This window comes from Carlito syrichta, unplaced genomic scaffold (assembly GCF_000164805.1).
Source record: "Carlito syrichta isolate Samal-C Ts95f unplaced genomic scaffold, Tarsius_syrichta-2.0.1 Scaffold305319, whole genome shotgun sequence".
NCBI lineage: Eukaryota > Metazoa > Chordata > Mammalia > Primates > Tarsiidae > Carlito > Carlito syrichta.
The window spans coordinates 246869-273060 of record NW_007249415.1 but is presented as its reverse complement, the minus strand read 5'-3'; the positions used below and the strand labels follow the sequence as shown (position 1 = coordinate 273060).

The window sequence follows — 26192 nt, the reverse complement described above, 5'->3', positions numbered from 1 at the left end:
GCAACTTGGAGAGACCTCATCTCTGCAATAAATCAAAAAATTAGCTGGATGTGGTAGCTCACACCTGTAGTTCTGGCTACTTGGAAGGCTGAGGTGGAAAGATCACCTGAGTCCAGCAGGTTGATGCTGGGGTAACCGTGAGTGTGCCCCACTGTACTCCAACCTGGGTAATGGAGTGAGACTCCAACTCAAAAGAAAAGAAAAAGAAAGAAGAAGAAATCAGGCTGGGCATGGTGGCTCACACCTGTAATCCCAGCACTTTGGGAGGCCAAGATGGAAGGATTGCTTGAACCGAGGATTTGAGATCAGCCTGGGTGACATGGGGAGACCTCATCTCTAAAAATAAAAAATAAAAAACTTAGCAGGGTAGTCCCAGATACTTGGGCTGAGGTAGAAGGATCATCTGAGCCCAGGAGGTTGAGGCTGCTTTGAGCCATCACACTCATCCCACTACACCCGCCTGGGCAACAGAGTGAGAACCTGACTCAAAAAAGAAAAAAGAAAAAAATTATTGCTAAATGTCAGATAGTACTAAGATTTTCCTGTGTTTTCTTCTAGATTTTTACAGTTTTAGCTCTTATATTTAGACCTATGATACATATCAAGTAAAGCGGTTTTTTTGGGTTTGTTTTTTGACTCAGGGTCTCACTCCATCATCTAGGAAGGAGTGCAGTGGCACAATCATGGCGCATCACAGCCTTGACCTCCTGTACTCAGGCAGTTCTTCCACCTCAGCCTCCTGAGTAGCTGGGACTATAGGCGTGTACCACCATGCCTGGCTAATTTTTGGATTTTTTTTTTTTTTTGCCCCCGTTGGTCTCAAACTTCTGGGCTCTAGCACCCCTACCCCCTCGGCCTCTCAAAGTGCTGGGATCACAGGAGTGAGCCACCACACCTAGCCTCAAGCAAAGTTTTGTATGTGGTGTGAGATAAAGTTCAAGGTTTATTTGCAAATGGCAGTCCAGTTGTTTGAGCACTGTTAGTTTGCTAGGGCTGCCATACTACAAATTGAGTAGTGAAAACAACTGAAATTTATTTCCTTAGTGTCCTGGCAGCTGGAAGTCCAAGATCAAGGTGTGGGCAGGGCTGTTTTCTTCTGAGGATTCTCTCTGTGTTCTCATCTCTTTTTAAGGATACTCCTCATATTGGATTAGGGCCCACCCTAATGACCTCATTTAAAGTTTAATTACTTCATTAAAGGCCCTAATTACACACTTTTCCATGTCTTGCTTTTTTTCATTTAACATGTTCTGAAGTTCTCTCTATATCTAGTGCATAGAAGTATGTTTACAGCTGCAGAGTATTTCATTGGTAGATATATCATTATTTAACTGGTCCCCTATTGGTAGACATTTGGATCCTTTCCAATTTTCTGCTATTACAAATAGTCCTGAAATGAGTACCTTTATGTGTCCGTCTTTTCTTTTCTTTTTTTAACCAGTGTTATCTGTGGAGTAGATTCCTAGAAGTGGGATTGCTGGATCAGAGTTTATATTTCACTTTCGTGTGGCTATTTTTTAAGCTACTATTTTAAGTGGCAAGGAATGGCCTTTGAAAATATCTCTGACATTAAGATTTGTTTCTTGTATTGAATTTGTGTTTATTAGTAAACACGAAACTGTGTAAGGTTTGTGTGCATATGTGTGTGTGTGTGTGTGTGTGTGTTTTGGAGGTAAAAAGCAAAACGGAAAAAACAATGTAACCCAGAGCCAGTTTCTCCATTCTCTGAACTCATCTACTGCGATTCTCATGACCAGCAGAGGCCGCTGTGGAATAAGGATGCTGGTGGTAAGGCCAGCCGCCTGGATGGTCTTCTGTGCAGAGTGGGGATCCTTTGGTTGCTAGGAGCAGGTCTAGTTCCCTTGCCCTAAAGGAGGTATCACACGGGGAAGTTCCAGAGGAGAACTCCAAGTAGAATAAAGCCCGCTCTTTCTTGTGATCCTTCCAGGAGCAATGGGCAGAACTCTTCTGTATTTTGCTCCCACTAACACTGTTTCTTCTTCCCCCACGCTCACCTACTTAGCAGTTTACAATCCATCTTCCTTAATCTGTTACCTCTTACTTATAATTAGGTGATGTGACTTTAGACACAAAGACTGAACTAGATTTCGGATGACTATGTGTACATAGCCTGGCAAACTGGGTTCTGTGGTCATTTCCTCAATCCACTACCCGTGGAGAGAGACAAAGGGAGACCAGCAAGGGGTGTCTTGTGAAGTCCAAGGTTCTCAGCCTGCTCACTACTTGACCTCATTCACATTGATTCTCCCTCCTTGAAGTCTCTAGTGCACTTGACTTTCATTCATCTCTGCTGTCTCCTCTGTCACCTCTCCCTCACCCTCAGCTCACGCTCAGCTGTAGCACTTCGGTCTCTGGAGCTTCACTCATTCCCACATCAGGGCTTCTCAGCAGGTGTTCGTGGCATTTTGAGTGAAATAATTTTTCCTTGTGTAGGACTTGTTTATGGCAGGATGTTGAGCACTCCTGGTGACAGTAGCATTTCCCAGTCATTGCAAATGCTGAAAAATGGCACCCCTTATTTCTAACTACTCCTTTGGAAACACTGCTCCAAAGGGTCTCGTCTAGTCCCCAGATGTTCCATGTCTTCTGTATGCAAATACCTCCCAAGTTTATATCTCCAGCATTAGTTTTGCCCTTCAGATTCCTCCAGCACCTGCCCTCCGTCTCTGCCTGTCTGTGTACTAGATGTCTCAACCTTAGGGTATTTAAGTTAGAGCTGCTTTTCCCTCTAGCCTATTCCATCTCCCTTTTCATTCCAGCATCAATACCACTGATCATTCAGTTGTTTGGGCCCCAAAACTGGGGCCATTCTTGTTTCTACTCCCAGACTATATCCACTTGATCAGCATGCCCTGCCGTCTATACCTGCAGAGGTATAGATCCTGAAGTTCACTGTCATACCACTTGACAGTTGCCACTCTGGGCCAAGCCATGCTTTTCCTTGCCTGAACTTTTGGCCTGAAATATAATAAAGGGAGCATCACCTCGTAGGTCACCAGCTCCAGAGAAGCCCGCCTGGAGCCTTGGCTCCCAAGGCAGCACTGTCCCTGATTACTGGAGTATTACTTCCTTGCTTCCCTTTGCTTTTCCACAAAAGTGTACATGTAATCAAAAAAGTATACATTCCTAAACAGTCAACTGTAGCTTTGCCTGTTTTTGAAATCTCTATAAATGTAATTATGTATTATGTATTCATTGAGGCCTGGTTTCTTTTGCACAGTATTATATTGTGTGTAACTATGGGCTAAAATATGCTAAAAAATAAGTGTGGCCATTTATTTTCATTTTTGTTCCGCCATATGACTACCACAATTGACCTCTTCTACTATTGGTAGATTTTTGTATTGTTTCCATTGTCTAGCTATTACCTATAGTGCTGCCATGAAGAATCTTAGATGTATCTCTGGTTCATGTGTGTGCACACATTCCTATTGAGGATAGACTTCTTAGATGAATTGCTGGGTCAGTGGAAACAACACCAAACTCTTCTCTAAAGTGATTGTTCTAAGCTATGCTCCTACCAGCAATGTGTTTCTGTCACTTCATGTCCTTGCAGACACTTCTATCGGCAGTCTTCTAAGCTTTGATGATGGGCTTATTCTGGTGGGGTAGTGGTGTGTCAGTGTGGCTATGGTTTACATGTCCCCATGATTGCTAGAGTCGTACACCTTGTCATATGTTTATGGGCCACTTAGATGTTTTTGTGTGAAATGCCAGTTCAGATTCTTTGCTTATTTTTCTTTTGTTTGTATTTTAAAAAGTATTCTTTAGAGGCTCTGGATATTAGTCCTTTGTGGGTTATAGCTGTTGCAACTTTCTCCCTCTCTGGGACTTATCTTTTCACATCTCTTAAAGATGGCTTTTGATGTCAGAAGCTTTTAATTTTAATATTCTTAATTGTATCAGTCTTTTCCTTTACAGTTAGTGCTTTTTGGTTATTAACTTTATTGATAGTCCTGTCTAAGAAGTCTTTATACTAAAAGCATGAGTATATTCTCCAATATTTAAGAGATTTGTTGTTTTACGTTTTATAAAATGGCATAAATTAGAGGCTAATCTTTATTGAGATATAATTTACACACAGTATGCCCATTTCAATTAAAATTTTTATTTTTTACTTTTTTGTAGAGGCGAGGTCTCACTATGCTGCCCAGACTAGTCTTGAACTTCTGACCTCAAGCAATCCTCCTACTTTAGCCTTCCAAAGAACTGGGATTACAGGTGTGAGCCACCGCACCTGGCCTACAGCATGCCAATTTCAAATATACAGTCCTTTGAGCTTTGACAAATGCTTGCTGTTGTATAGCCATTATTATAGCCATGATAAGAACTTGGGCTCTTCTGTAGTCCCTTTTCATTCTCCCTGGCCTCTGGCAGCATTTGATTTGCTTCCTTTTACTAGAGTTTTCTTGCTTTTTCTAGAATTTCATATAAATAGAATCACACAATGTATAGCCTTTTTCATCAGCCTTCTTTCACTCAGCATAATGCTTTTGAAAATCATCTGTGTTGTGTGTATCTGTAGTTTGTTCCTTTTTATTGCTGAGTGATATTCCATTATGTGGATATATTACACTTTTGTTTATTTGCCAGTTGATGGACATTGGGTTGTTTCCAGTTTGGAGCTATTATGAATTTAGCTACTATGAACGTTCACATGCAAGTCTATAGAAACATAAGACTTGGTAGAATTACTGAGTGTGTTTAAGTTGAAATAGTCAAACAGCTTACCAAAGGGTAACCAAACCATTTTGCATTCCCACCAGTGATACATGAGAGATCTAGTTACTAAGCTTGCCAGCACTTGGTATTGTAAGTCTTTAATTTTAGCCATTCAGTTGTTATTAAATAAAGATATTTACACTGTTAAAGATGCTTAGGTATATCTTATTGTGGTTTTGGTTTGCATCTTATGATTCACAGTATTGAGCATGTTTTCATATGCTTATTTGCCACCTGTTTTAGTCAGTTCAGACTGCTATAATAAAACTACCATAGATCAGGGAGCTTAAACAACAAGCATTTATTGCTCACATTCTGGAGGCTGGGAAGTGCAAGGTCAGCTTCAGCAAATCTAGTGTGTGATGAGGGCCCTTCCTGTTTGCAGATGGATGTGTTTTTGATTTTTGTATGTGGTGTGAGATGGGGAACGTTTTATTTTTTGGCCTTCCTGATGAGCACTATTCATGGAAAAGACTACCCTTTTGCCTCTGTGCTGCAGCATTGCTCTGGCAGTGAGTTGACAGTCTGTCTTGGCACAGGCACTCTTGAGTGCTCTCTCTTCTGTTCCGTTAGTGGATTTAGCTTTCAGCCAGTACCACACTGCCATAATTACTACAGCTTTGTAAGAAGTCTTGATAACTTGGGGAGGACATTCTCTCAGTTTGTTCTTTTTAAAGAGTATCCTGACTATTCCTGGTCCTTTGCATTTTTATGTATCTTTTAGAATCATCTTGTCAAATTCAAACAGGAAAACCTGTTAGGATCTGGACTGAGGTTGCATTAAATGTATGGAGGTGGGACCCAAAAAACCCCAGAATTTATTTACAAGGAATTGTGTATTCTTCCATGTTTAAACCCCAGTCACCTTCAAAGTACTTTTCGTTTGATGTAATACACCTATCAAGACACTTTTTTCTACTGCTCAAAACGGTTTTTGAACTCATCAGTTTTTTGTTTGTTTGTTTGTTTTGTTTTTTGAGTCAGAGTCTTACTCTGTCACTCAGCCTGGAGGGCAGTAGCACGCTTATGGCCACTGCAGTCTCAAACTGCCAGACTCAGGCAATCTTTCTGCCTCAGCTGGAACTACAGGTGCACACCACCACGCCTGGCTAATTTTTTGATTTATTGTAGAGATGAGGTCTCACCAAGTTGCCCAGGCTGGTCTCAAACCTGTGGGCTCAGACAATCCTCTCACCTCAGCCTCCCAAAGTGCTAGGATTGTAGGCATGAGCCACCACGCATGACTGAACTCATCAGTTTTGATGCCTTTTAGTGCTTCTGCCGTTTTAAAATTTCACCTCTTCCACACTGGCAAACCATTGACCTTTGAGGACTTTTTTCATCTGGGGAAACAAAAAAAAAGTCACTCAGGGTAAGATTGGATGAATAGAGAGGGTGGGACAAGTGAGTCATGCTAATTTTAGCCACAAACTGCTGAAAACTCAGCATGGTGTGGGCAGGTGCACTCATAAGTCACCCATCATGAAATGGGCAAATGTACTGAAAGAATCTTCAAAAAAAATTCACTGAAGCAGAATGAATGCAGTCTTAAAAATAATGCTAGCTGGTATACTGATGCTGGTGTGGGTTCCTGGAATACTTAATCTAGCTAGGAAGGTCTGCACTACAAGGGACCTGCCCTCCAAATAATAATTCCAGTTTTTTGAGGGGTCTCCCCCCTTGTATAAATCCAGTTTGATTGATATTTTTTATAATACTGAGTTTTAAATTCATGTACATGATATAATCTCCATTTATTAAGGTCTTTAAAAACTTTTTGTTAATGTTTACTGTTAGAGACTTTGTACATCTTTCAAAAAACATATTTCTTTGTTTTCCTTTATAACTGATGTCTTTTTAGATATTTATTTTCAAACGTGCTAATACAGTTGGCCCTCTATATCCATGGGTTCTTTGTGAATTCAGCCAATCACAAATTGAAAATACTCAGGGAAAAACTGTGCAGAACATGTGCAGATTTTTTTTTTCTTGTCATTATTCCCTAAACAATTTAGTATAACAGCTATTCACTTAGTATTTATGTTGTTTTGGGTATTACAAGTAAAAGGGATGATAGGTAAAGTATAAAGAAGGATGCTTACAGGTTATATGCAGATACTATGTCTTTTTATATCAGGGACTTAGGCAGTTTTGGTGTTCATGGGAGATCCTGCAACCAATTCCCACAGGTACAAAGGGATGACAAATACTGAAACACAATTCAGCTAGATATGTTGACCTCATGTTCAGCAATTTTGCCATACTCACTTTTAAATAATGTAGATTCTTTTGGACTTTCTGTTTATATAAGCATAGCTTCTGTGAAGAGTGTTGTTTTTTTTTTAAGTTGGAGTCTCACTCTGTCACCCAGGCTTGAGAGAAGTAGCACGCTCCCAGCCACTGCAGCCTCGACTTGCTGGGCTCAGGTGATCCTTCCACCTCAGCCTTCCAAGTAGCTGGAACTACAGGCATGCGCTACCATGTCCGGCTAATTTTTTGATTTATTGTAGAGATGAAGTCTCGCCAAGTTGCCCAGGCTGGCTTCGAACCTCTGAGCTCAGGCAGTCCTCTCACCTTGGCCTCCCAAAGTGCTGGGATTATAGGCGTGAGACCCCGCGCCCGGCCAAGAGTGATTTTTATTTATTTTTCAGTCCTCATGCCTTGTATTTATTTGGCAGGGATTGATTAATTTTCTGTCTCTTCAAAGAACCACCTTGTGTATGTTTGCTTACTATTTTGTTAATTTCCCAGCATACTGCCCACACAGGGAGTCCATTTCTGGCCTGATTCCTGCCCCTGCGTTCTACCCTTCCTGTCATTTTTGCCATCTTCTTCCATTCCTCACCTTTCCAGATGTGTCCACAGGGCGGGACCAGGAGCTGAAATGACACTTGGTGGCAGCCTCCCTATAGGGAGACAGTTTAGCCTTTATGATTGTTTTTTCATTTATAAAATGAAAAGGTTTATAGCTCTAACAGTCTATGTTTTGTTGGTATAAAGAACTGTATGCATAGTCTTTATCAGAATTGTAATTGGATTAGGCCCTCATTTTGGACAAACATAATGTTCACTTGGTAATATGTATATATGCTATAATTTATAATTTACAGAGCCTTGAGTCTTCAACAACTGTTCGTTTTAAATTTGCTGAGAAATGATGCTGCTGACTTTTCTTACCATTTTTATTTTCAGTGCTGAAGTCAGATACTCTGTAGAATATCAGATCTGTGGGAGTTCACAGATTTTTATGGAGTGGTATTACAGATCCATAGCTAACCTATAAAATGTTTGTTATATTTGATGACAGCTTTTGCAACCCAGCTCTGATTCATGCCTCTAGTTTGTCATGTTCAGAAAAGTATGTGCCAATTCTTAACATGACAGGGAGTACCATTCAGTTGGAAAATAATATACTATGGTAGGTTAATGAACTGTAACCAAGGAAACCGGCAGGAATATTTTGAAGAGACAGTTTACCCTTCATGTTTGTTTTTTCATTTGTAAAATGAAAGGGTTTATAGCTCTAACAGTCTACATTTGTTAGTATAAAGAACTGTTTGCATATTCTTTATCAGAATTGTAGCTGGATTAGGCCCTCATTTTGGACAAACAGAATTTTCACCTGGTAATATGTATATGCTACAATGTATATTCTTATATACTTTGTAAAGGTGTTTTTTTTTCCCTATAACATTTGTTTGGTAATGGTTTTACTTTTTTAATTTACAGAGTTAACATTGAATCCTCCAGAAGGAATTGTGGCAGGTAAGGTACTAAAGTTAGCTTTCTTATAATTTACTTTTAATTGCCAAAGTTGCCTTCAAGTTAAAATGTGGAATTTTTTCTTTCCCTGCAGGCCCCATGAATGAAGAGAATTTTTTTGAATGGGAGGCATTGATCATGTAAGTTAATCAAGTGTTACTAGCTTTTAGGACTTTGCTGAAAGTTTGATGTGACAGTCACATTTTGCAGCATGACTGTGCATAGAAGCGTCACCTGGAAGAAAGTCACATGTTCTCGTAACTTCCCATTCTCCTCCAGGCTGCTGATCTGAAAGCAGAAAACACCTTGAGTGTTGGTACAGAAGAAATGGCAATGTTTCCTAAGAGCCAATGAAAGGGTTAGTTATAAATATTATAGATTTGTAGAGTTTTAAGAGGTAATTTTTAAGTGTTGTGTGATCTTGGTAGGTTAGCCTCAAGTAGGGTGGGTAACTGGTTTTCAAAGGTCCCTGAAAATCTGAGGTTTCGACAGTGAGAAAAGGATCTTCAAAGCCAAGGTTGGTAATGCATTGACCCTGCCTGCCTCCGGACATGACAGCTTTTTTTTCTCCTTTCTCCTTGGCTAAGACTTCTCTGTGCTCCTCCTTTTTTTGTTTCCTTGTTTGGCCTTGTAGGCCTTGCATTGTTCTGACCAAGACATAGCCTACTTCTCAGGTGATCTATGTGGTTCTAGATTTCATGGCATTTAGATTACAGTGATGTTGCTTGGAAAGAGAAACACACAGACCCCCAATTCTAGAATGTTCTATGGCCCTTGCTTGTCTTCTTTCTCCCTTAGATATATAGTTTTTGGCCATTCTTAGACTTCGTGTCTTTTCAACAAAGTGAGGTTAGGTGAAACGTAGAAAGTTGACATTTGTAATCAGACCCTGTTTTCTTAGTGAAATGAGATCTTTCAATTTGCTAGAACATTCTTAACTTGGATTTTGTTGACTTGAGAGGGGCTCTAGTAGGCAGGGGCTGGAAGAGTGTGAGGGCAGTGGAGCAAGTGTGAGTTCTGGCTTGAAGATATACCCTTAACTAATCTTCACCGCACTTCTGGAATGTGCTGATTGGTTGTACCACATTAGTTCCTAATGCTTTACAAGTTAGTGTAGGAAACAGTTTACTGTTAGATGTTGTCTGTGGAGGTTAGATGGTACATGAACATTGATGTGAAAATGAGTTGTTTTTTTTTTTTGAGTTGGAGTCTCACTCTGTCACTCAGGCTGGAGTGCAGTGGCACAGCCACCACAGCCTCGACCTACTGTATTCAGGTGGTCCTTCTGCCTCAGCCTTCCAAGTAGCTGGAACTATAGGCATATATCACCATACCTGGCTAAATTTTTTTGATTTATTGCAAAGATATGAGGTCTCACCAAGTTGCCCAGGCTGGTCTCGAACCCGTGGGCTCAGGCAGTCCTCTCACCTCGGCCTCCCAAAGTGCTAGGATTATAGACATGTGCCACTGCTTTTGGCCTAAAATGAGGTTTGTTTGATAAGCAAAATTTTTTTAAAAATTATCAATAAACAACGATCCAAAGGAAGTACAGCATGTCTAACATTTCTGATAATTTGTAACATCCTGATTGCTTGGGCCTGTGACACATGGTTTTTTTGTGTCTGAAGGTTTCTGGAGTCTCTTGGTGTCTAATGTGGCTTGTGTGTCTCACTCCCAGCATAGTTGTGAGTTGGATGGTGAGTCCTGCAGTTAGGTGTCCTCATTTTGCACTGTGTGCCATGCACTTGTGTTGGGTCAACTCTTTTTCCTTCTGCAGAAGCAGGAGATCACATATGTGAACTGATGTGTAACCTGCTTGTTTTGTCTCCTGTGCCATGCGTTCACAGACACATCTGTGCTCACACATGCCAGTTGGGCAGCAGACCTGCTACAGGGCCACCATGGGAGGCCTGTCTGGGTGCAGAGGTCAGGGCACCTGGTGGGTCTGCAGTATTGAGAGATGCCTGCTCACGTGTGCCATTAGCAGATATATTTAGAAACTCATGAAAGGAACAGTTGAGCCTTCTAGTGTGGTTTTAAAAAAATGTTCATTGTTAAAAATCTGTTAAGGTAACTATTACTAATTTTAGATAAACAGTATAGAATTAAACCAATATTTTGAAAACCTGTCTTAAAAAGTAATTAGAGCTATTTGTAGGTAGAGCACTTCTGTGTTTGAATAAGGCTTTTGCATTAATATGGAATTCCCCTGCTTGAAGATCCTGGGGAGTTTGTGGGTTTTGGTTTTGTTCCAGACCTTTCACAAATAAGAGGCCGTTTACAAATGTACTTAAAACCTCTATTAGGGAATTAACTGTCCTTCCATTGATTTGTCTCACCCTGCTATTCTGGCAGACATTTGGCTGAGATTTTGCTCCTCAGTGATAGGTTTCTCCTCACTCTTTTTGTTCTTTGATGGTTTCCAGGGCCACCTCTGTATCTTAGTATTTCTAAAACCTGATCTTGTCTCATGGAAGTCTAATGCTATTGGCTTTTGCTGTTGTGCTTACTTCAGGGCCAGTGAAGAAGATGTCTTTTCAGATGTCCAGGCAACTAATAAAGAGTGCCTCTGTATTAGGGCCCTTATCTGAGGACACAGACATGTCATAGATGAACCCAAATCTTCAGTCTGAGAGCAGGGTTGCAGGACTAGGATGGAGAACTTGACAGATTAGGAATAAGAGTAGCTTTGATGACTACTGAGTTCATAGTGGCGCTAGAGTGTGTGGTCCAGCAGAAGACAGCTATCACTTCGGGTGTGGGCTATGGCAGCCGTGTGTTGTTGCTATGGTCTTCTGGTCTTGGTCTTTGCTTCTCTGAGCTTCCCTTCTTTGAATCAAAACAGAGAGGTTCAGCAACTCTTAGATGGCTTCAGACCTAACCCAGCTGTGGGGTCCATGGCCTGTGTGACCTGCTGCCACTCAGCCATAGTGGGCAAGTGCCCTCTTCAGTTGGAGCACTCTAGGACAGAAGGAGCCCTGAGGTGCAGGACGGCTGTTCACTGTCAGTTACTGGACAGAGCATGAAACCCCTTGGCATTTACTGTCCTGCCCTAGAATTCTAGAACCTGCTGGCATTGGTGCCCTCTATGCCTGGTCCATCTAACTGCAGTCACCTTTCCCTACCAGTAGTTCCTGAGACTGGTAAAATAAGAAGGACCTTCCCAATGCTACTCAACTATTAAAAAAAAGAACAAAGTCATGTCCTTTGCAGCCACATGGATATAGCTGGAGAACACGATTTTAAATGTATTGTCACAGAAATAGAAAACAGAATACTGTATGTTCTTATAAGTGACAGCTAAGCACTGAATACACACGTGCATAAGGATGGGAATGACAGACACTGGGGACTGCTAAAGAGGGAATGGGGGGTAAGGGTTGGAAAACAACCCACTGGGTATCATGTCCACCACCATGTCCAGGTGACAGGTTCAAACCTCATGCAATAGACCTATGTAACAAACCTACACCTTGAATCTCACATAAAAAGAAATAAGAAAGTAAAAAATAAATAAATACATAAATAAAGAAGGATCTTCTCTTGACTGAATGGTGGCTGGGGACCCTTAGTTGACTCTACCTCTATGTGATTGCCTGTGCATTTGGGCCCCAGTGGTGCAGTGGTGGTCCCAAGCTCTCCAGCTGGTGTACTGCAGTGAGCGCAAGGATTCCCAGCTGTTGCTTCTTCTGCTGTGTGCTCTTCTCATGCTAAGTGCACCGTTGCCATCTTTTATGTCAAGATTCCTTTGACTGAAGCCTGTCACAGCAGCTGACTGGTATTGTGTCCTGCTAAAATAAACCTGATGTGTTAAAGTAGATGCTTATCATTGGTATAGTATGTTCTCTGACATGGCCATCCCAACAGAAATGTTGCAGAGATCCCTGTATAAAGAAGGTTTTTCCACATTCATTTTAGTAGTTTTTTAGAAAAGGAAACATCACTGCTCCATATAACTTATGGAACATCCCGGCTGCAAAATGCCTTGTGACTCTAAAATGATTCAGGTGGCATCTACATCCTGGCATGGAAAGAGGTGCACAGTGTGTCAAATGGAAAAGGCAAATTCTAGAATAATTAGGTCCAGACCAGTGGTTTCAACTGAGCATGAGTTTGGCCCCCATAGGAATTCTGATACTGTCTAGAGACATTGTTGATTGTTGCAACATGTTTGGTTCCTGCAATGGGTGCTGTCTGGTTGTGATGCTTCACTCATGCTGGTCTCAGAAAATGAGTGCTATGAGTCTTTAGCTTGACTCTGAAATCACTGGGGCCACTATTTTAATCAATAAGGTGGAAAATAATTTGCAGGCTTTGAAAAATATATATTTGTTTCGGATATATGTATTTGATTTCCTTTCTTCTTGCCCTTTTTTTTTTCTTTTGAGGAGTGTGAGGTGAGGTCACCTTTAAAGAGAGGGGAGCTGTCCTGGAGGGTGGCAGTAAAACCATCTGCAGGCGGTGCCTCCCTCTCTGGCTTTGGGCGTTGGCCTGTGGTGTGTCCACAGAGGCCAGGGCATGCCACTGCACACCGCTGCCCACCTGCACACTTGCGTGAGTGCTGGGGCGTTCTGGAAAAGGAAAGAGCCCAGTTTTAAACCAGTGATGAACGGAGCACTTACAGATAACTCTGATGGTTAAATGTGGGTGCACTCCAGGAAATGTTTGGTCATGCTTCTGAGGCTAGGAACAACCCAGTGGATTTAAAAAAAATAATAATTTGAAAGAAAGCCCTATTATGAGAAACAAAGAACTGTTATCAAAGTATTGAGCAAATGTCATTTGGCTCATTCCAGAAACACTACCCAGACATTTTTCCTTATCCTAGACTCAGAGGTGCCAGCAGTCCTAAGCGCTGGCACGCATTCCTGACATGCTACCAGTGTTGCTTTTAAAGACAATGTCTTCATGTGCCTAGCTTCTGGTTTCACAGTTGGAGCTGTGTTCTGTTCTCAACTCCAGTACTACTCTGATTTAGGATCTTGAAGTCATCTCACCCTTTGGTTTTCCAGCTTTGGTGCCTTCCATCAGATAGTGTGTGAACATGGATGGGTGACATTCATTATTGCTTTTGCATTTGTACTGGACAGGAGCTTGGGTGGCACTCTCACATAGCCTGTGCAACTCTGTGCTGAGAAGGAAGGGCTTCAAGGTATTTGTTTAGGCAATTGCAGAGAAGTGGAATAACCAGGCTGGAGGCACCCCTGGCTGCTGGGCGATACGGGTTCCTCGGGGGCTGTCTTCTCTAGCACTATGTCCTCCTATCACGCTGTGACTGTGCCAGTAGCTAGATTTGCAAATAGGTGCCTACACCTCCTCAGGTGGCATTCCCTGTCCTGGGCTCATGCCAAGGCTTCGGCTGTCATACCTTAACACTCACCCCCCTCCAAACAAAGTGGCTATTCATTGTCCTTTTCCCAAAAAGTAGCAAGGACACCGTTTCCAGAATCAAGATTTGTCTCTCAGACCGAAGAAACGCTGGCATCAGGGAATACTCGCTGCATTGTTCTTGTTTTGACTGTTTCCCACAGATCCAGCCATGCCTGGGCTGTGAGCGGTTCTGCCATCTCCCTTAGGGCTGTTGATGGCCCTGAGTGCCTCCACCAGATAAAAATTAAAGTACTTTGTTCAGTTTCTTTTTAATTTGTTCCATTTCCTTTAACTTAGTGATAAATATTGCTTATATTTGCAAATTCATGTTTTTATTAATTTCACTAAACTATTTCAAAATAGTATTATTTTCAAGATTTCAAAACAAGTTTGTACTTTTAAGAAATCATTTATTTATTTGTTTGAGTCTGGGTCTCACTCTGTCACCCAGGTGGGAGTGCAGTGGCATGATCATAACTCACTGCAGCCGCCTCAACCCCCTGGGCTCAGGTGATCCTTCTCCCTCAGCCTCCCAAGTAGCTGGGACTACAGGCACTCGCCACCATACTTGGGTAATTTTTCTATTTTTTGTAGAGACACCGTCTTACTATGTTGCCTAGGCTAGTCTTAAACTCCTGAGCTCAAGCAATCCTCCTGCCTCAGCCTCCCAAGGTGTTAGGATTATTGGCATGAGGCATTGCTCCTGGCAAAGAAGAGCTGTTTGTAAAGGTACTTGTTCTCTCAATCCATAGAAAGAGAATGGGATTAACTTTCTCATTTATTGACATGTCGGGTTATATGTGAGTAATTTCTACGGCTGCAGTGTGTGTAGCCATCATTCAGCAGTTCTGCTGTCTATTTAAATTCACATGATAAAGGTCACCCAAGATCTTTGAAAACTACTCTAATGCCCATTTCTTTTTTTCTTTTTTCTTTTTTTTTGAGTTGGAGTCTCACTCTGTCACCCAGACTGGAGTGCAGTGGCCACCCCCAACCACTGCAGCCTCGACCTGCTGGGCTCTGGCGATCCTTCCACCTCAGCCTTCCAAGTAGCTGGAACTACAGGCGCGCGCTACCACGCCCGGCTAATTTTTGATTTATTGTAGAGATGAGGTCTCGCCAAGTTGCCCAGGTGGGTCTCGAACCCGCAGGCTTAGGCAGTTCACTCATCTCAGCCTCCCAAAGCGCGGGATTACAGGCCGAGTCCAGCTCTAATGCCCATTTCATTGGTGACATCATAGGGGAAGAGGAGATCATCTCTACTGCAGAAGTGCAGGCTAGGTGGCTGTCACCCTTCTTCTGCTGCTGCCTTCATGTCTTGTATGTTTGCCAAGATGGTGTTAACTTATATCTCTTGGGTTTTAAGACTTGAGCAGGACTTCTGAAATGACTTTTGTCTGTTTCCACCATTTACATGAGAGGAAAATGTGGTCCAGGGAGATGTGCTTGCATGTGTCTAGGATGGTGAGTTGCTGAGTGCTGGTGTCAGTTCAGGTGAGGCAGAGTACATGGCTTGCTGGTGCAGTGTGACCTTTGGCATGCATGTATGTGTGTATGTGTGTGTGTGTGTGTGTGTGTGTGTTTATTCCCATGATGGTAAATTGCTGAGTATTGGCATTAGTATGGCTTGCCAGTGCAGCCTGGATCTTGTTGCATGTGTGCATATGTGTGTGTGTGTGTGTGTGTGTGTGTGTGTGTGTGTGTGTGTGTGTGTGTGTGTGTGTGTGTTTGTGTTTGTACCCAGGGTGGTGAGTTGCTGGCGTCAGCGCAAGTGAGGTGTGGTATGTGGTTTGCCTGTGCAGCCTGGGCTATGGTTTGCAACTGGCCATCTACATTGAGTGTGGAAGTGAGTGCATGATAGCTCTTCTTTATTTGTTTCTTTTTTTTTTTTTAAATTGGAGTCTCACTCTGTTGCCCAGACTGGAGTGCAGTGGCCACTCCCGGCCACCGCAGCCTTAACTTGCTGAACTCCGGCAATCCTTCTGCCTCAGCCTTCCAAGTAGCTGGAACTACAGGCGTGTGCTACCACGCCTGGCTAATTTTTTGATTTGTTGTAGAGATGAGGTCTCGCCAAGTTGCCCAGGCGGGTCTCAAACCTGTGGGCTCAGGCAATCCACTCACCTCAGCCTCTCAAGGCGCGGGATTACAGGCTGAGCCACCGAGCCCAGCTTTATTTGCTTCTTGAAGCTTACAGAAGTCACTTCAGACATGTTTAAAAATTAAAAATATCCTTTGAAATACAACCCAGCCCCTCTTCATTGAAATACAATAGAATCTTGCTGTAACATGCGCCATAATTCATACCTTGATCCAAAGATGTGATTGTGCCACATCTACAGAAAAGCAAAAGCCTCAGGACCTTGCAGTGCTAGTTAGTTCTCTGATCCTATTATCAAGAGGTTTTTCTGCCTGATTCTTACCCTTTTACTTGTAAAAACTATGCCTGTAATTCAGTCTTTGTGCTTGTACCTAAGATTTAAACCAGTTTGGAATGGGAGAATGAGATGTTGCTTTCTATTCAGGAAAAAATACCAATTCATTATTATTTGGATAATCTTCTCGTGTGTTTGTAAAGCAGTGAAAATTTCCTTAACTCATTTTTCAATTCTGTATTTTTAGGGGTCCTGAAGACACCTGCTTTGAATTTGGTGTTTTTCCTGCCATCCTCAGTTTCCCACTTGATTACCCATTAAGTCCCCCAAAGATGAGATTTACCTGTGAGATGTTTCATCCCAACAGTAAGTGCTTTTGAAGTCATTTTTGTGGTACCAGGAAAGGTACAGAGAGATATACCCATATGGACTGTATCTATCCATATATCTGTGGTGTGGACATTTAAAAATACTTAGGTTTTGAAGTATAGCAAGCTAGGCATGATGGTATTAACAGCTCATTTCAATTTCGAAAAACAGGTTATTGTAGGTAAAATAGAAACCTTACTGTCCAATCCCTCACCTAGAACTTCTCATTTACTGCTGATGCTGTTACATGTAGATAATGACCTTCCTCTTCAGAGAGAGACCATTCTGTACTTTTTCTCTGATCTCTTTGTAATTTCAATCTCAGGTACACAGTAGATACTCAAAAACGTGTTTTTTTTGAGGTTCGCCGTGAGCCTGCAGTGGTTGCAGATGGATGACAGGCATATATGGAAGGTCATCATACTGTTGTGTACTTTAGTGTGTTTGGAATATCCATAATAAAAAGTTAAAGAATATATTATGATTGATAGGTAAGAGTCATTGAAGTGTTCAACAATTTCAAGTTGGCTAGTCATAAAATGCAACTATGAAGAGGATTGTAGATGATGAAATAAAATAAGATTGTATTGAAGATAAATACATTCTTTAGAACAATACTTGCGATATGATATTAGAGAAATATTTCCAATAAACTGATTAAATTATGCAAATATGTATTAAGAATAGTCTGATCATTATTTTTAATGTTCTCATAGTTATTTTTACTGTTCAAATGTTAACATAGTTTTAAATTTTTGCCTTACTGTAAGAGGATATGTTATTTTATTTATTTTTTATTTTATTTTATTTTTTTGAGCTGGATTCCCACTCCGTTGCCCAGGCTGGAGTGCATGGGCACACTCACGGCCACCCCAGCATCGACCTGCTGGGCTCCAGTGATCCTTCTGCCTCAGCCTTCCAAGTAGCTGGAAGTACGGGTGTGTGTTACCACGCCCAACTAAGTTTTTATTTATTGTAGAGACGAGGTCTCACCAAGTTGACTGAACTGGTCTCGATATTTTGTAAAAATTTTTTAGACTAACTATAGATCTACCAATATCATAAAAATTGGTCAGTCAGTAAATACTTTAAAAAAATAATTTAACATATCTACTGAGAGTTGCTGGGATGCAGTGGTAAACAAATAAGAAAACCTTCAGAGCCTGGCATGGTGGCTTACGTCTGTAATCCTAGCCCTTTGGGAAGTCAAAGTAGGAGGATAGCTTGAGCCTGGGTGTTCAAGAACAGCCTGGTTAACATAGAAAGACCTTGTCTCTACAAAATTTTTTTTTTTTTTTAATTAGCTGGGTATAATGGTACACACCTATAGTCCCAGCTATTGGGGATGCTGAGGCAGGATTGCCCGAGCCCAGGAGGTCCAGGCTGTGGTGACCCATGATGGTGCCACTGCATTCCAGCCTGGGCGACAGAGTGAGACTCTGACTCAAAACAAACCTTCAGGGCTTACATACAGTCTTAGGGCAGGGATGGACATTGATGAAGAATCATACAGATAGTTGTATAACCACATCAGAAGGATGTGAGAAGCACCCTGTGGAGGTGGTGGCTGAGCTGACCATGCACAGGAAGTGAAGCCAGAGTTCCTAAGTGATTTCTGCTGGGGTTGGGGAGTGGATCCAGCATGTGCGGAGGCACACTGTAGGAGGTCAATGGCGAGGAAGGCAGGACCAGCCAGCACAGGCCTTCTGGTCAGTGTTTAACGTGTTGATGTTTCTTTTGGAAGCAGCAGGGCTCCACAAAGGGCTCCCCTGTCTGAGTGTGAGGGAGCAGTATGACCTTGCTGAAGGGCGCAGAGAGCAGACGGCAGCCTGGTGGTAGTCTATTTATTGGAGAGGTGCCAGCATCTTAGGACCAAGTGTGGGCATGAAGACAGAGAGGTGGCTTAACAGAGGGTTAGGAAGTAGAGCTGTCAGGAGAGGCTGTGACAGGGACACAGTGCTTCTGGTTGCAATGTCACTGCATGTACCATCACCTCAAGGAGGTGATGTGGAAGTAGGGAACTTCCAGATGGCATGTGTGGGGACTGTGGATGGATATCCTACTGTCCATGACAAGTGCGTACCCAGTTTCTTAAACTCACTCCTTGAACGAGTAGTCACCATGGAAACTGGCATGGAAAACACAGGACCCCAGGGTAAAGGCAAGGTTTTTGGGAGGTGGATGGTAATGTTAGCATTGGTCAGTTTTCATGGAATTCTTGACTCTTGGATTAAGGTGCGTTTTAATAAAATTTATTTCAAATTGTTTTTTTAAATTTTAACTTTAATGGCTTTATAATCTTGCAGTGGAGTCCATCCAAATGGATTACCAGACATTTGAGTATATATTGAACCACCTGAGACTTACTCCCAAGTATATGTCAAAGAAAAACAGCAGACACTTTTAACTTTCTTGATAGGACTGATTACATGCTGTGAATTGAAGATCTATTTCTCTTTACCTGGCTTTGGGTGTCTTGTTAATTATGGTATTTGATGGAGAGGAATTAGGTGTAGACACATTGACCTCCAGTAGTAATTGATGACAATTTCTCTGTTAGAGTAAGTTACCAAAAGGACTTTTGGTATCTTTCTTTTTCTGGATGCTTATTTATTTATTTTTTTGAGTTGGAGTCTCACTCTGTTGCTCAGGCTGGAACAGTGGCACGCTTATGGCCATCGCAGCCTTGACCTGCTGGACTCAAGTGATCCTTCTGCCTCAGCCTTCCAAGTAGCTGGATCTAAAGGCATGTGCCACCATGCCCGGCAAATTTTTTGATTTATTGTAGAGATGAGGTTTTGCCAAGTTTCCCAGGCTGGTCTCTAACCCATGGGCTCAGGCAGTCCTCTTCGCCTTGGCCTCTCAAAGTGCTGGGATTATAGGCGTGAGCCACCGCACTCAGCCTTTCTGGATATTTAAATAATTCCTGTTGTCTTTATTCCAGCCAGGTGAATGTAATTTTACACAGTCCAGTTCAGGGATTTAATGGTAGAATTAGAAATCTCTCAGAAACTGGCTCTGTGAATAATTCAATTAAATTAGCTATTTTGATGAGCTGTTGGCTAGGCAGCCTTTCAACTTATTTCTTTTGGATATAAAGATTTAGACAGTCCTGAGGAGTTGGAGTGGTGCTGTCTTGATGAGGACTGGCCTAAGAAGGTGTAGTGGTGCTGTGATGATGAGAACTGGCCGGGCTGACCTGGGGCCTCGGCGAGTAAGCGGCCCTAATCCTGCAGGCCTGCTGGGATCCATGCAGACAGGACATGTGACGCTCAGGGCCCCAGGCTGTGCCCAACTGTGCAAACAGCTCACTGTGTCTGCAACCCTTGTTCTTATCATCTGTAGAGCCTCCCCCAGTACAGAGTTTCCACGGCCTGTTCCTGGGTTCACCTAGTTGCCTCTTACCCTTGCAGTCTACCCCGATGGGAGGGTCTGCATTTCCATTCTCCACGCCCCGGGCGACGACCCCATGGGCTACGAGAGCAGTGCTGAGAGGTGGAGCCCCGTGCAGAGTGTGGAGAAGATCCTGCTGTCGGTGGTGAGCATGCTGGCAGGTAAGGCCAGCCAGCCCAGTGCAGGGAGCTGGGCAGGAGTCCCCTGGAGGAGCCCAACCTGCTGGCTCTCTTCTCTTCATTTGGTCCCGACTCTGTGATGTACTTTATTCGAATGTGATGAGTTTACAAGCACCACTTTCATTTCCTGTGACTTGTATGCAGTGTCCCAAGTTTAACGTGTTTCATGATGATGGAATTCAAGGGCAGTGTGTGTTGCCCAGCATGTCACTGACCATGATTCCTCACTCTTTAGTCCTTGAGCATTTCATTGTCTCACTAGGTATTTATTGGGGGCCTACAAAGTGCCATATGATACTGGAGGAGTAAAGTCAGTGTGACAGAGGCCCCAGCTTGAAGGTCCCACCTTCTAGAAAACTGTCCACATCCACTTCATCTAGAGGCCAGTAGTTGAATCTTGAGATCAAATATGCACAGCGCTCTTGGGCCACTTCTTGAGACAGTGTGGGTTCAGGATCTGTAGGAGTTAACAGGGTAGGAGGGAGGGAAAGACACTTGGGGCAGAGGAAGCAGTCTGGGCTGAGGCCCAAGACAGGAGGCAGCCAACTTGATGGGACCACTGCCAGCTCCCTCTGACTGGAACCAGGCCTGGGGGGCTGAAGGAGGCCCTGCAGATCATGGAGTTTTCAGTGGGGCATGGCGTCACCTGAGTGGTGCCTTACAAAAACTGTCCTTGTAGTAGTCACCAGTATGTGATTACAGGAGAAACAGGGACTAGCTGGCTGGTGATGCAGTGGCACAGGAGGGAAAAGAGAAGGGCCTGAGTAGTCCCAGGACAAAAGGGAAGGGGAGAGTTGGGAGACCTGGAAGGTATAGGCTGTAGTACTCCTGCTTCTGATGTGAGTGCTGGGGTGCTGTCTCTGGGGTCAGGAATACAGAGGGAGCAGGATTGGGGAAAGGGTTTGAGGTGTGTGGGAGTAGGGGCCTATATCCACCTCAGGGACTGAATGTGGAAGTGAAGGTGTGAAGCCATTTCTAGATAGGCAGTAGGTGACAGGGGGGGACAAGGAGTGGTAGTGTAGAAGCGGGAGGAATCCTCAAAGGGATGGAAGGAGGATGATCTGGGAAACCAGGAGGAACAACAGTGCTGGGAAGTGAGGAAAGAGTCTCCAGGGAAAGAGCAGACCTCATAGGAGGACAGTGGATGCCAGAGCAAGGCCACTCAGTCCTAGACAGACCCCTAAGGTGCTGGTGCAGTGGGACGCAGGGAGACATGAAGTTGGGGCTTATGATGCATGCATATCTCCTAAGAGGACAGACATGGAGCTCTGTTCACATGCTGACTGACACCACCACCATACCGCACAGCTTATAGCTGCTGCTTTGGTGCCATGTCCCTTTCAACCTGGGGTCATCTGGTGGGAGCCATGAGGGCAACTCCGCCAAGAGGGTGCTCTGTGAGGGAGATGTGGCCCTGCGAGTGTCCTCAAAGGGTGGAGCAAGCTGCAGGTGGGTTCTGTGTAGCTTGTTGTCTGGGTGCTGAAATGTCATGCAGCTCAGGCAGGTCTGGGGAGATGGTGGGCCTGGTATTGGGCTATCACCTGCTCTTAGACTCACAACCTGGGAGGCATGAGAGTGGCTCTGCTCTGAGGTGCGTGTCCACCAGTGCAGAAGCTACACCAACTGCATTTGCTTCTTGGGCTCTGGGACTTGTGTCTTGCAAGGTCCATCGTGTTTCAATGAAGTGGAAGCTCTCATGAGGTTGCTCACTCTTGAGACCCCTTTCTATGAACTTGTTTCCCTTTCTTCCAGAACCCAATGATGAAAGTGGAGCCAACGTGGATGCTTCCAAAATGTGGCGAGACGACCGCGAGCAGTTTTACAAGATTGCCAAGCAGATTGTACAGAAGTCTCTGGGGCTTTAAGGCCTCACCCCGTGCACGCACAGACGTGTCCCACATGTGCACATACATACCACCAAGCAGTTCAGCATTCTCCTCCGGAACACTTCGTGATCGCAACACTCTGTGCTGATACCAAAAAGGAAAGCTTGCAGGAACCACAGCATCTATTTTTTTTTAAAATCTTTCCCACCCTAAACAGGCTTCTCCTCTCAACTTAGGATTTAAGTTCTCCCCTAATCCTCTCAAGGTGGTCCAGGTAGATGGTCAGAGCTGTCATCACTACCTCTCCCAGCTGAAACTCCACAGACCCAGCAGTTCTGGCTTCCTGTGAATTTCCCTCCTTCCTGGAGCATCAAGGAGTGTACATGCCAGAAATCCCCTCCACTTCCCCGCATGATGGTAATGGAGGGGAGAAGCAAGGCCTTGAAGCCTTGGTGGGGGAGTGTTGACCTCTCTGTGGGCTTCCTGGGACTCTTGTCATATTTCACAAGCAGAAGTTTTTCTTAGAATCTGGTTACATCTTTTTCATTTGTTGTGTATTACAAACCATCACACTTAGAAATGCTTTCAGAAAGTGCTTTCTTATTTGTGGATTAATAAGAAATGGGTACATGGAAAAGAAATACATTGCCAGTTATAAAGACTAATAGGTTTTTTTAAGTTATGGCTTGTGTCCTGGTTACTAATGCATTATTAGAGCAGGTACAGGTGAGATCTTTAAAGTTGTAGTGAGCTTCTTCTGGATCCACGGGTGTTTTTCTTTTCCAATCTGAAAACTGGAAGCTATAGGATTTTGCACATTTTGATTGCACCGGGAATTTAACTATTGACACAAGGTCATTCTTTGCAACTCCAAGTCAGAAGGGACTCTAAACATTACTCAGCTCAGAGCACAGAGGAGTGCCTTATCCCAACCTTGACCAGCTCATGGAGGTGGGCATGTTGGGTCCCCGGGCCTCAGGCTGGAGACAGCACTTTTTTGTGACTTAACGATTTTGATGTGGTTTCGGTGTCTCTAACGTGATCTGCCGGGCAGCACAGAGCCAAGAGTTCACATTATAAGCAATAACAGATCTGTTGCATGCAGAGTCAAATATTTGACCTGTAACAGACAGGTTAAATTTAAATAGGAATCTCTATTTTTGAAACAAGGGATGGTCTATGAGGCATACAATGAACTTCATATGATGTTTTCTCCTTCCCTTTCTAATGGATTAAGCGCACTGTAGTCTGTCTGATTGAACCTGAAACGTCATGACAGTTCCTGGTTGAGAGGCTCCGTGTCCACCTCTGCAGATGCCAGATTCTTTCCTTCTCAGAAGGGAAGCACTCAGAATTTGAAATGCAGTACAAAAACTTGTATTTGGAAGGGCTAGGGAAAAGAGAGGTGTTGTACCTAAATAGTATTTGCAGGCCCTCTCCATCACTTAAAGAAGAGAGGTTTGTGCGAACAGCCAGGTGTGGGCGTGGGGCTCCCTGGCAAGTAGGCCCAGAGTGCACATGCCTGCCCTTAGGCTTCCATGAGTTGTGGAGAGGGAGGGAGGCAGTCTACTAAACAAAGTGTTTTTATTCATTTGTATTTATTAAATGAAAAGAATCCCATGGTGTCCCTGTTCTGTGGTGGAGCTTAATTACTGGGTTAAAATAAAGTTCTATATTTTCCCCTGTTCTTCATGATGCTTTCCTTCTTGTGTTGTCACATGGTCATAGAGAAGCCTGGGACCAGGCTGCCAGGCCCGGATCAGGGTTTCCTGAAACAGAGCACAGCCTGACCATTTGGGTTGACACTCAGTACCAGGACTCCTCACAGCAGGCACTTTCTGGAGACTCATGTTAGTCCTGGAAGTTCTGTTCTCTTTTTCTTCTTTTCTTTATTCTCTGCAGTCTTCTGGAATTCTTGGGTTTCTTGGTTGGGGTCTGTGAGGTGTATGTGTGCATGAACGTGTGACAGAGTTCAGCATTTCTAACAAACTCCAGTTGTGAGTGGCGCCCGTGGTTCATCTCCCTGGAAACCAGGTGTCCTGAGTGTGCTTCATGCCTGCTGGTACCTCAGTATGCAGCTCATTCTTTTTTCTTTTTTTTGAGTTGGAGTCTCACTCTGTCGCCCAGACTGGAGTGCAGTGGCCGCTCCTGGCCACCGCAGCCTGCACCTGCTGGGCTCCGGCGATCCTTCCGCCTCAGCCTTCCAAGTACCTGGAACTACAGGCACGCGCTGCTACGCCTGGCTAATTTTTTGATTTATTGTAGAGATGTGGTCTCGCCAAGTTGCCCAGGCGGGTCACGAGTGCAGCTCATTCTTACCACCATGTTTGTGACAGCCACTGCCAGCCCTGCCTCTGAATCCTGTTACTCATTTTGTTCATAGAAAGGCCGATTCCTATTTCACTGACTTACTGTCTCTGTTTTTGCAACTTCCAATAAACTTCGTAATCCATGTCTTTATTCATTTAAAAATGCTCTGAGCTGGGGTTCCCAAGTTCATGGCAGGCCCTTCCAGGGCTCATTCCCTGGCTCCTCTCCATCCCCTGGCTTCTTGGTGCCTCTGAGCCCCGTGTCTCTCGGCACAGGCCCCCATAGTGTCTGTTTGCCTGTCACCTAGTGTTCTCAGAAGCCACACTTTCCAGTATTTTTTGTTTTGAGTAGGAGTCTCACACTTTTATCCAGGCTAGAGTGCAGTGGCATACTCACAGCCACTGCAACCTTGATTTGCTGGGCTCAGGTGGTCCTTCTGCTGTCATACAGCCACTGCAGCCTTGATCTTGCTGGGGTTAGGTGGTCCTTCCACTTCAGCTTTTCAAGTAGCTGGATCCACAGGCATATACCACCATGCCCAACTAATTTTTTGATTTATTGTAGAGATGAGTTTTCGCCAAGTTACCCAGGCTGGTTTCGAACCCCTGGACTCAGGCATTCCTCGCCCCTGCCTCCCAAAGTACTGGGATTATAGGAATGAGCCACCACACTCAGCACACTTTACAATATCTAACAACTCTTATGTGATACTGAGTTGTTTTCCAGGCCACCCAGGGGCAGGGATTTGAGGGCATAGGACCAGACAGGTTGTGGTCATGGTGACTGGCTTACTATGGGGAGAGGACACAGTAAAGCCAGCAAAGGGAAAAACACTGAGGGCCAAGTCCAGGGGAAACCAGGCATGGTCCCATGGGATCTCATGGAGTCTCCTGGGTGAGGGTCTTACAGGACACACCTAAGTCCCCCCTCATGCAGCTGTGACAACACATGTGAGATGTCTACCAGGGAGCATGACTGACTGTGCCCAGGGTTGTCACTTGTGACTGACCATGTGGACATGTGCTATTTGAGATGTGCCAAAATTCCAGACACCCAGAGGGACTGCAAGTGTTCTGCATACACCATGTTGTTTATTCAGACAATTGAGGCCCAGTGAGGCTGGTGGTGGGAGCCCTACTGACATCGAAGTGCCCAGCCTAGGGCAGCCCTTGTCAGTGAGGCTTGGGATGGCCATCCCCAGCCTGCTGTAGTGACTTTCCTAAACAGATGTTCTGAATATTGCCCTTTGGGGGTTTTACGTAGATTCATTTATTTTTAATCTTCTGGGTTCATGATTATTAGATTTGTTTTTAACATTGCTTTCCTGTCTGTATATATCTCTGGCATTGGTCTGCCATAATGGTCCTGATTTAAGTGAGTGCCATCCTTGGTTTGCCTGTTTGCCTGTCCTGTTCTTGGGATGGCTGCTGGGACAGCCAGGGAAATTCTGGGTTTCATCTGGGTGCTTTGCACCATTCCTGTGTGTCAGGAACCCCTGTTTACTGCCTGAGCCTGAGTCTGGCCTGGCCACACCACAGTGAGGGTGGCATCTACAGACTGTGCTCCACCTTCCAGGATGCTTGCACCTGCTGTGGCTTCTGGTCTGATTTCTGTGTTGATGAGGTGGCTGATTTTTCAGAGGAAGTACTGGCCCACATCATTCAGTTTTTTGTAGATTACAGAATCTGCTCTAGCTGCACAGAAAGACATTGGCAGGATGCACTACCCCACCCTGGATGCCCTGCACTGTGGCCGCCTGAACAGATGAGGTTTCTGCAGAGCCCAAGTCCTCTGCTGGAGGCGGGGACCCTGGGGATGCCACCTGGACACAAGGAGGGGACAGTAAAACGATTTGAGGCTGCCAAGGG

The 26192-nt window shown here is 44.0% G+C and overlaps 1 protein-coding gene across 4 annotated transcripts in view; it reads left to right on the top strand.

Moving 5' to 3' along the window:
• The window catches only part of UBE2G2 (ubiquitin conjugating enzyme E2 G2), a 34593-nt gene extending 10892 nt beyond the window's left edge, over nucleotides 1–23701 (top strand). For 3 of the 4 annotated variants that reach the window (XM_008061563.1, XM_021714198.1, XM_008061564.1), the window contains exons 2-6: nucleotides 8473–8508; nucleotides 8600–8645; nucleotides 16495–16613; nucleotides 20030–20170; nucleotides 21941–23701. In XM_008061563.1, the coding sequence (XP_008059754.1) occupies nucleotides 8473–8508; nucleotides 8600–8645; nucleotides 16495–16613; nucleotides 20030–20170; nucleotides 21941–22053 (455 nt within the window). In that variant the 3' untranslated portion in view covers nucleotides 22054–23701. The remainder of the gene's footprint in view (nucleotides 1–8472; nucleotides 8509–8599; nucleotides 8646–16494; nucleotides 16614–20029; nucleotides 20171–21940) is intronic. The other variant, XM_021714199.1, reaches the window with a different exon arrangement.
• Nucleotides 23702–26192: the final 2491 nt, after the last annotated feature.